The sequence below is a fragment of the Scyliorhinus torazame genome, chromosome 6, assembly GCF_047496885.1.
Source record: "Scyliorhinus torazame isolate Kashiwa2021f chromosome 6, sScyTor2.1, whole genome shotgun sequence".
NCBI classification, from domain to species: domain Eukaryota; kingdom Metazoa; phylum Chordata; class Chondrichthyes; order Carcharhiniformes; family Scyliorhinidae; genus Scyliorhinus; species Scyliorhinus torazame.
In genome coordinates, this window is record NC_092712.1 from 149,090,525 (window position 1) to 149,100,848 (window position 10,324).

The window sequence follows — 10,324 nt, forward strand, 5'->3', positions numbered from 1 at the left end:
AACAATATTAGCCTCGGTGCCACGCATTGGCGGCGCAATCTCCTGCGTCTGTAGCCTCTGGGGCTCCTCCATCGGCTATCGACCTGTTGGAGTGTCTCTGACATCCCCTTCTGAATCTCACGGCCGCATCCTAGTGTGTGCATCAGCTCCGGGTTAACCTGGTCAAGGGGCTCAGCATCTGATTGGGACCCAGCTGGCTTTGACTGCTGTCTCACCTGGGTGTTACTGCCTCCACCTGATGTGCATTAGCAACTGTGTAGTGCTCACCAGATTTACCCCCAGAAGCCTGTCCACTACTGTCTCCTACTGAAGTGTGTGTCTTTGCGTTGGTGGAGAGGATGACGGTCGTCTCCTCGGTTCTCTCCTTGAGATGTTCTCATGGGAGGCAGAGGGGGGGGTTCCACCCTGGACAGGACGGCACCATCGGATGAGGATCCTGCAAGAGAATGGACATGTGGTCAGTTGGAGGGTTGGGTCAGTCTGTATGGCATTAACAACTCACATGTGACCGGTCTTCTGAATGGGGGCCGGTGTAATCTTACCTCTACGCCATATGCCAACCTCTATGTCAGTGACAGTTCTGTCCTCTGCCACTTATCGTGACCTCCAGGGCCTGTTACTTGTAGGGAGTGAGGTCTCTGAGGTCTGGCGCCCCACCGCTCATCTGGGCCCTCTCCCTTCTGTTGTGGCCCAACTTCTCCTGTGGAGACAAGGAGGGGGCATTGTGAGCTGCATGTGTTATTCACCGCGAGGGTGATGGGGGTTCAGTGGCGTGGAGAGAGATGGGGAGTATGGGGTGGAATGGGGAGTATGGGGACGGGCGTGGGCGGTGCTGCTGGATATGGATGGACATGGACATGGTGCTGGGCAGGGGCGGCGCCACGTGCAGGCTTGTAGTGGGGGGTTGGTTGGGGAGCCGGTGCCAACCCACCTGTGCAGCCCAGTGGAGGTTGTTGACCTCCTTACGGCACTGGGTGCTAGTCCTCTTGGTGATGTACCCCGGGCTAACGGCCACTGCCACCTCCTCCCAGGCGGTACTGGGTGCCCTGTGGCTGACCCTCCAAGACCCTCGGGGGGCATCCCGACTGACCTCTACCACATCCAACAGTCTGGCTAGGTCAGCATCCACGAATCGTGGGGGTGGTCTCCTCGGTGGTATTACTGCGAACTGTGTGGGGTTGGCTGTGCAGGTGCGGTTTAAGTGCTGCTCTCCCTTGTTAGCAGGGGGCTGGTGAACGCAGTCCTGGCAGTCAGTTGGGACAGTCACGTTCTGCGTGAAGGCTGCGGGGCCTCGTTAAGTGGTCCAAATAACGTTTTAGAGCGGTGACAGGCTTGCCGCGCCGAGCATCGGGAAGCTCGCGACAGTTCCGCTCACTACCACATTTCCATTAAATTGCACCCCAAGTGTGGGCTAAACCGGTGTGAAACTCCAAGGGCCCAAAAAAACTGTGATTCGATCGCAGTGGAGAACTCGCCGGGAAACACCCAGCAAAACCCACCACAAATGACACTTGGAAACCTTTCCTTTAGATTACACCCTCTGTAACACAAAGTTCTGTAAATAAATATTCCACACAATAAAATTAATTCTGTATGTAATAAAATTATCTGCTATTTTTGAACTCTTTGCAATTTGTTTGTATATTTCCCATGGCTTATATTTCAATTATTTTCTAGAGATCTCAAACAATCAGAAGCAGAACTTGGTTATTTAAATAGAGCAAAAACCCTTGAATTTTATGGCGTGGAATTGCATAACGCATGGGTAAGCCTATCATTGCAAATGATCAATTTTGTAATTTCTATTTATCCTGTTTAGTACGAAAGATAGAGCTGGAAAGTATTGGTGCAGTTTTGCCATTTTTCATCTGGTGATCATTACTGTAGCCATCAATGTCTGCTCTCTCCAGATAAACAAAAAGTTACGTTGCAGAGCTCAGTTGTTGCCCATATATATGTTCTATATTTCGAAACTATATAATTTTCCCTCTTGCTGACAGTCCTGGCTCATTTCCTGACAAAGTATTTCACCTGTTTCAGGAAGAAGAATAAGTCTTCCAGGGTGGCACGGTGGTGCAGTGGTTAGCACTGCTGCCTCACGGTGCCGAGGATCCAGGTTCGATCCCAGCCCCAGGTCACTGGAGTTTGCACATTCTCCCCGTGTCGCCATGGGTCTCAACCCCAGAACCCAAAGATGTGCAGAGTAGGTGGATTGGCCACGCTGAATTGCCCCTTAATTGGAAAAGAAATTAAAAACTCATGCGTGCCTAGAGTTGGAAGCAGTTGTCTGTTCAGCTAAAAAGTTGCAGTACATTTTGGACAAGTACAGGCAATATTCTTTAAAAAAAGAAAATGAGTCTGCCTTTCATCAGTTTTCAGTGATAGCTTGCTGATATGGTTTGACATACTTTTTGAAAAAATGATTTTGTTTTAACCATGAGAGAGTCAATGAGAACCATGCTCTTATGCACAAGAAAGCTGTTCCGATACCCTGGGCTAGTGCGCGGTCGATTCCGACCCCATAAGGGGGGTGGGCACGGGAGCAATAGGTCAGAAGGTGAGAGCATTGAGGGAGAACTAGGGAATAGGGACAGTGTGGCTCTGAGGCAGAGCAGACAGGGAGAAGTTGCTGAACACAGCGGGTCTGGTGGCCTGAAGTGCATATGTTTTAATGCAAGAAGTATTACGGGTAAGGCAGATGAACTTAGAGCTTGGATTAATACTTGGAACTATGATGTTGTTGCCATTACAGAGACCTGGTTGAGGGAAGGGCAGGATTGGCAGATAAACGTTCCAGGATTTAGATGTTTCAGGCGGGATAGAGGGGGATGTAAAAGGGGTGGCGGAGTTGCGCTACTGGTTAGGGAGGATATCACAGCTGTACTACCGGAGAACTCCTCAGAGGGCAGTGAGGCTATATGGGTAGAGATCAGGAATAGGAAGGGTGCAGTCACAATGTTGGGGGTTTACTACAGGCCTCCCAACAGCCAGCGGGAGATAGAGGAGCAGATAGGTAGACAGATTTTGGAAAAGAGTAAAAACAACAGGGTTGTGGTGATGGGAGACTTCAACTTCCCCAATATTGAGTGGGACTCACTTAGTGCCAGGGGCATAGACGGGGCACAGTTTGTAAGGAGCATCCAGGAGAGTTTCTTAAAACAATATGTAGACAGTCCAACTAGGGAAGGGGCGGTACTGGACCTGGTATTGGGGAATGAGCCCGACCAGGTGGTAGAAGTTTCAGTAGGGGAGCATTTCGGGAACAGTGACCACAATTCAGTAAGTTTTAAAGTGCTGGTGGACAAGGATAAGAGTGGTCCTAGGGTGAATGTGCTAAATTGGGGGAAGGCTAATTATAACAATATTAGGCGGGAACTGAAGAACCTAGATTGGGGGCGGATGTTTGAGGGCAAATCAACATCTGACATGTGGGAGGCGTTCAAGTGTCAGTTGAAAGGAATTCAGGACCGGCATGTTCCTGTGAGGAAGAAGGATAACTACGGCAATTTTCGGGAACCTTGGATAACGAGAGATATTGTAGGCCTCGGTAAAAAGAAAAAGGAAGCATTTGTCAGGGCTAAAAGGCTGGGAACAGACAAAGCCTGTGTGGGATATAAGGAAAGTAGGAAGGAAATTAAGCAAGGAGTCAGGAGGGCTAGAAGGGGTCACGAAAAGTCATTGGCAAATAGGGTTAAGGAAAATCCTAAGGCTTTTTACATGTACATAAAAAGCAAGAGGGTAGCCAGGGAAAGGGTTGGCCCACTGAAGGATAGGCAAGGGAATCTATGTGTGGAGCCGGAGGAAATGGGCGAGGTACTAAATGAATACTTTGCATCAGTATTCACCAAAGAGAAGGAATTGGTAGATGTTGAGTCTGGAGAAGGGTGCGTAGATAGCCTGGGTCACATTGAGATCCAAAAAGACGAGGTGTTGGGCGTCTTAAAAAATATTAAGGTAGATAAGTCCCCAGGGCCTGATGGGATCTGCCCCAGAATACTGAAGGAGGCTGGAGAGGAAATTGCTGAGGCCTTGACAGAAATCTTTGGATCCTCACTGTCTTCAGGTGATGTCCCGGAGGACTGGAGAATAGCCAATGTTGTTCCTCTGTTTAAGAAGGGTAGCAAGGATAATCCAGGGAACTACAGGCCGGTGAGCCTTACTTCAGTGGTAGGGAAATTACTGGAGAGAATTCTTCGAGACAGGATCTACTCCCATTTGGAAGCAAATGGACGTATTAGTGAGAGGCAGCATGGTTTTGTGAAGGGGCGGGCGTGTCTCACTAACTTGATAGAGTTTTTCGAGGAGGTCACAAAGATGATTGTTGCAGGTAGGGCAGTGGATGTTGTCTATATGGACTTCAGTAAGGCCGTTGACAAGGTCCCTCATGATAGACTAGTACAAAAGGTGAAGTCACACGGGATCAGGGGTGAGCTGGCAAGGTGGATACAGAACTGGCTAGGTCATAGAAGGCAGAGAGTAGCAATGGAAGGATGCTTTTCTAATTGGAGGGCTGTGACCAGTGGTGTTCCACAGGGATCAGTGCTGGGACCTTTGCTGTTTGTAGTATATATAAATGATTTGGAGGAAAATGTAGTATATATAAATGATTTGGAGGAAAATGTAACTGGTCTGATTAGTAAGTTTGCAGACGACACAAAGGTTAGTGGAATTGCGGATAGCGATGAGGACTGTCAGAGGATACAGCAGGATTTAGATTGTTTGGAGACTTGGGCGGAGAGATGGCAGATGGAGTTTAATCCGGACAAATGTGAGGTAATGCATTTTGGAAGGTCTAATGCAGGTAGGGAATATACAGTGAATGGTAGAACCCACAAGAGTATTGAAAGTCAGAGAGATCTAGGAGTACAGGTCCACAGGTCACTGAAAGGGGCACCACAGGTGGAGAAGGTAGTCAAGAAGGCATATGGCATGCTTGCCTTCATTGGCCGGGGCATTGAGTATAAGAATTGGCAAGTCATGTTGCAGCTGTATAGAACCTTAGTTAGGCCACACTTGGAGTATAGTGTTCAATTCTGGTCGCCACACTACCAGAAGGATGTGGAGGCTTTAGAGAGGGTGCAGAAGAGATTTACCAGAATGTTGCCTGGTATGGAGGGCATTAGCTGTGAGGAGCGGTTGAATAAACTCGGTTTGTTCTCACTGGAACGACGGAGGTTGAGGGGCGACCTGATAGAGATCTACAAAACTATGAGGGGCATAGACAGAGTGGATAGTCAGAGGCTTTTCCCCAGGGTAGAGGGGTCAATTACTAGGGGGCATAGGTTTAAGGTGAGAGGGGCAAGGTTTAGAGTAGATGTACGAGGCAAATTTTTTACGCAGAGGGTAGTAGGTGCCTGGAACTCGCTACCGGAGGAGGTGGTGGAAGCAGGGACGATAGTGACATTTAAGGGACATCTTGACAAATACATGAATAGGATGGGAATAGAGGGATACGGACCCAGGAAGTGTAGAAGATTGCAGTTTAGTCGGGCAGCATGGTCGGCACGGGCTTGGAGGGCCAAAGGGCCTGTTCCTGTGCTGTACATTTCTTTGTTCTTTGTTCATGAACCCCAGTGTCCCAACACAAGTGAATTAACCAATTATTCAAATCAAATTTGCAGAATCATTAGCCCCTTGACTGCTCCAATACGTTATAGCCACCATGTTTGTAAATTGTACACAATAAGTTCATTTATAACAGGAAAAAAGGTCAACTAATCTACTACTTTACCCTTTTACTGTCCCACCCTCTTCCCAAATACACGCAAGGCAGACACACAGAGGGAGGGGAAGGGAAAAATAATAGGAATTAAAAAAAAAAAGAAATATGTGTGTCCTTGCGATGTTCAAGTCGTTGCAGCAGACTGTCCTCCCAGGATGCTTAGGGATTAAAGCCATCAGTGTATGGTTAGAGACGGTCTCCAAGACAATAGGTTTTCTTCTGGCGTCGCACTTTAACTTTTACAAACCTGTGCCTTCACTCAAATAAACAGTCTCAGGCCTCTTTGATTTTTATTTGTTTCCAAGTCGAGCAGAATGACGTCTTACTGGGATAAGAACAGAGTTCCCCACGCAAGATTTTAAAAAGTTTTAAACAACTGACCCTACCTTCAGCTGATAGTTGGACTGATTTCCTTACAGTTCAGTCTGGCTGTGGAGAGAGAAATATCTTTACTCTGGATTTTCAGAAATAATCCATGAGATGAGAGAGAGATCAGGGCTGTGATCCTCAAGACTCTGACCAAAACTAAAGTAAAAGAGAAAAAATAGTCACACAGAGGAACATTCTCTGGAACATTCCAGAGAAAACCCCAACCAATCGGCAGAGGCCATTGATAAGGCCCAGAAACAGTCCATTGGCTGACAACCAAGTTCATCCAGGTGTTTTAGCACTGATCCCCCTGAAATCTGCTGATTTTAAAATGTAAACAGCTCCATACAACCTTCCTTGCCTGAGGTCATAGGTCAATCTCAGTTTACCAGGCACTCAGATTAAGGGTGAAATCCATCTTAAAGGCATAGGCACATCAATTGACAATGTACAAAAATTGCAAATAACAAATTAAATGGGACAAATCGGGATCAACAGAAGGATCCTTACAAAGTAAACTAGACCCCTGCAGCCAGCAGATATCCCTGAACCGTTTAGAGAATATGCTGATCTATGAGCATATCAATTGGAGTCGGAGTAGTATATGATGAATTGCCATGGTCATCTTTCAGATACCTCCTAGCTAGACTGAAGAGCGCTGGTTCACCAATGATTCTTTATAAGTCATACAACTAAACTTTCTCAGTACTGCCTGTAAACTTGATTGTCCCTCTAATGTCTTGGCAACCAGAACTGGATACAGTTTTGAAGGTGTGAATTGACCCGAGTACTATAAAGTTTGATCGTTACGCCTTCTAACTTGGATTTTACTATTTTAGCTACTTGGTTCAACATTCTATTATCTTAGTTCATTGGTCCTTTGCATGATTAGAATTGAATCTACTAAGCTCTTTTTGACTGCATCCTTCACTTTTTTAACACTGTGTTCATGAAGATTGTGTGTAATTTGTTTTTCCTTCCTATCTTTTGTACTTTACACTTAGAACATCAAAGTTCATCTGTCATTATATGCTGACTTAATAATTTGTCAAAACCCATTCTGTCAATTCTGAACTTCCTCCACTGATTCCACTGCCTTGCCTAGCTTGCCTTGCCATGGATTTATGAACTCAGGTAATTTATGTAAATTAGAACCAATAGTTGTCTCAGCAATGAGCCACCTTGGTCAGTACCAACCACCGCCCCCCCCGCCCCGCCCCCAACGGCATCGCCCTCTACTCTGACCTGCTCTGCCTACGAGTGTTTCCTATTGATTTGCTAGTTTCTTATGTATTCCCAGTTTAACCTAATTCTCACAGTACTGAGATTAATTAGTAGCCTCTCATGTGAGACTGCTAACTGCTATTAATAGGTTATTATCGCACAGATGATCATTAAGTATACTCATATTAATCAATTTCATTCTGCTCTGAGTGACAATCTAATTTAACCTCTGTAGCATTGACCACCACTGCCTCTTTTCAAACCATTTGTTGCTGAAGCACTCATTCATAACTTTGTCACCCCCAGACTCGATGATTTCAATGTTCTCTTGGCCAGCCTCCCATGCCCCACCTTCTATAAATTTTAACTCATCCAGAATTCTGCTGCTACCTGCTGACCTGCACTAAATTGCACTCACCCATCACCCTTATTATTTAAAAGCTTCAATCAATTTGAACTAAATAAACAATCTTGCAAGTGTTGTCCTGTATAAGAAATAGAAGTTATCTTGAAAACCGTCATTATGTGCTCAAATCTCTTCCATTTTATTGATGCACCTACTCATTGTCTTCCTTACAGTCCTTGGCAAATCATTGTGAGTAATTGATTTATTTATTTTAGGATCAAGGCAATTTAGAGATAAAGATTGGCATATCTTCTGAAGGGCTGCGTGTCTATCGAAATATGGCTCGGATCAGTTTTTATTCCTGGTAAAGATTACTAGTTATTGACTTAAGTTAGCTGATATGGTATAGTGTGAATATTCCCTAAACTGCTGCCATTTATTAATTCCTATGAATATATAATCATCTTGGGAGAAATATTCTTAGGTTTAAGGTCCTTATATTTTGAAGGGCTGGGGTGGTGGTTGTGGTGAGGAAATCTGGTGTCCATTCCTAATGCATTTGTTGGAACATTATTTTGGGTTTTTGTTGTGACACTGGGGGGAAAAACTTATACACATAAATTGATCCTGTTGCATATAGCGCCTTCCAGTGAGCCCGAATTAAAAATGAATTGATGCAACAACCGGCCTCTCTTGTCCCAAATAAACCCCACCTCCAATTTCTCCTATATTGCTTGAACTGATGCAAAAGCAGCAGTTGTCTGAAATAAACTTTTGATAACAGTTTAAACAGCATTTAATATCTGTTTTCTTATAGTTTGTGTTTTAATTTGAAATGAATTAACATATTTGAAAAATGTTGAAGACATGAACACTTGAATATAGTCTGGTACAATGTTTTGAGTATCCCTATTATCATCCGTAGAATCCTCAACAATCAAGTAGAACCTGATCTAAATATTGATGTAGTGAGAATGTTTAGTGTCAAAGGAGTAGATCTTGACTGTGTGCTATAGTGTGAAATAGGGGATAGTCATCAGCCTGTTTTACATCTCTCCTGGTTTCTTTTTTCATTGAAGTATCTAGAAATAAAGATCAGGACAGGTGTAAAATGGGCTGATGACTTCACTATCACCGATTTTATATGATAGCACAAAAGCTAGATGTACCCCATTATGTGTAAGAACATTTATCCTGCGTGTTCTAAACATTTTATTGTATATTATTGTTCTGCAATTTCAAATGTTCAATTTTGACAATTCACAACTCTGGATGTTGTTTCAACTAGAGATAATTAGAATGTTGTTCTTTCAGGGTAAATACAACGAAGATTTCTTTCAAGAGGAAAAGGTTTTTCATTCAGCTAAGACAAAAACCTGTAAGTATCCTGCACTAGAAAGGTTGTATATTATAATCACAGTGAATGTGTAAGTGTCGCTTATGAACTTTCATATCAAATAATTGTTCTGTGGCCATGTACGTTGGAGGATGTACGGTTCTATAACTAGAGGGGAGTTTATACCATACTGGTGATAATTGCAGAGCCACTAATTGCAGGGAATGACTATCAAATTTCATTTACATTCAATGGCATTTGGGAATTTTCTGCTCGTGCTTTTTATTATGTGAAAATAAAAAGTGAGTGGCCTTTATATAAAACTGAGTGACCCGTTATCATTTCCCAATTTTAAAGCTGAGAATATACAGCATGCATGCCATTTAGAGTTTGCTGTATGGCAATCAGTATTCCTGCATAGGAGTGGGGTTTAACTGCACTAGGAGCATTCTTGCACTTTGGTAGCCCTAAATCTTACTGGGCTTTCACGAACTAAACTTTGAGTGCGGCAAAGTGGGAAGGATCTTTTAGCATGACACAACTTTGAAAGCCGAAACAAATTTGGCAGAGCTATGAAGATAGCTCTGAGATTTGCTGACTCGAGTGATATTAGGGGTTTATCTCAATAGTAGATATCTGGTATTTTTTTTCAACAATGGGAGATATTATCGGATAGAGGTATAGTCATATCCAGTCTATCTCTGTAAACATTGGTACTTTATGATTTCTTCTTGGCGCTTACGTAGCATCTTATAAATTCTGAAAGTCATCCAGCCCCTGTTGGAATTGCAAAGGCTGAGTCATGAGCATCAGGATGGGATGACAATCCATCCTTAGACTGCAAGGCCGACTGGAGGAGTCCCATCACCTTCTGTCCAAGGAGATGGTGCCATCATTCCAACACAGCAAGGCCAACACTGAGGGTGATGTCTACAGTGGAGATCTTGGTACAGGACCTGGACTTTATTGTGGGGGATATCCGCTGCATGGTTCAGCTCATGACCTTCATGGCTGAGGGCATGAGTTCCATGGCGCAGGGCTTCAACTGCATGGTGCAGGCACAGGTGAGAATCCACGACTATCCATGCCAGAGGCTTGCAGGGCTTCTGGATTTCAATCCAGCAGCCCCTATATCCCATGGAGAAGCACAGGGAACTCAAAGAGAAAAGGATCGGCAGGAGCGCATTCCATTACCTTCCACCCAGGAGACCCTTGGGGTGTTCAGCCCATCTGTCTCTGCCCACCCTGTGAGTGATACACCTGTAGCCCCACACACCAAGGACGGCAGTACTGCAATACCTATGCAGTCTGAAAGTGGGCCCTCAAG

At 44.6% G+C, this 10,324-nt stretch overlaps 1 protein-coding gene across 6 annotated transcripts in view; it reads left to right on the top strand.

Annotated features, from left to right (window-relative positions):
- LOC140425064 (tyrosine-protein phosphatase non-receptor type 3-like) overlaps positions 1-10,324 on the top strand; it is a 422,164-nt gene that overhangs the window by 168,385 nt on the left and 243,455 nt on the right. For all 6 annotated transcript variants that reach the window (XM_072508895.1, XM_072508894.1, XM_072508892.1 and 3 more), the window contains 3 exons: positions 1,678-1,765; positions 7,937-8,025; positions 8,976-9,039. In XM_072508895.1, coding sequence (XP_072364996.1) covers positions 1,678-1,765; positions 7,937-8,025; positions 8,976-9,039 — 241 coding nt within the window. The remainder of the gene's footprint in view (positions 1-1,677; positions 1,766-7,936; positions 8,026-8,975; positions 9,040-10,324) is intronic.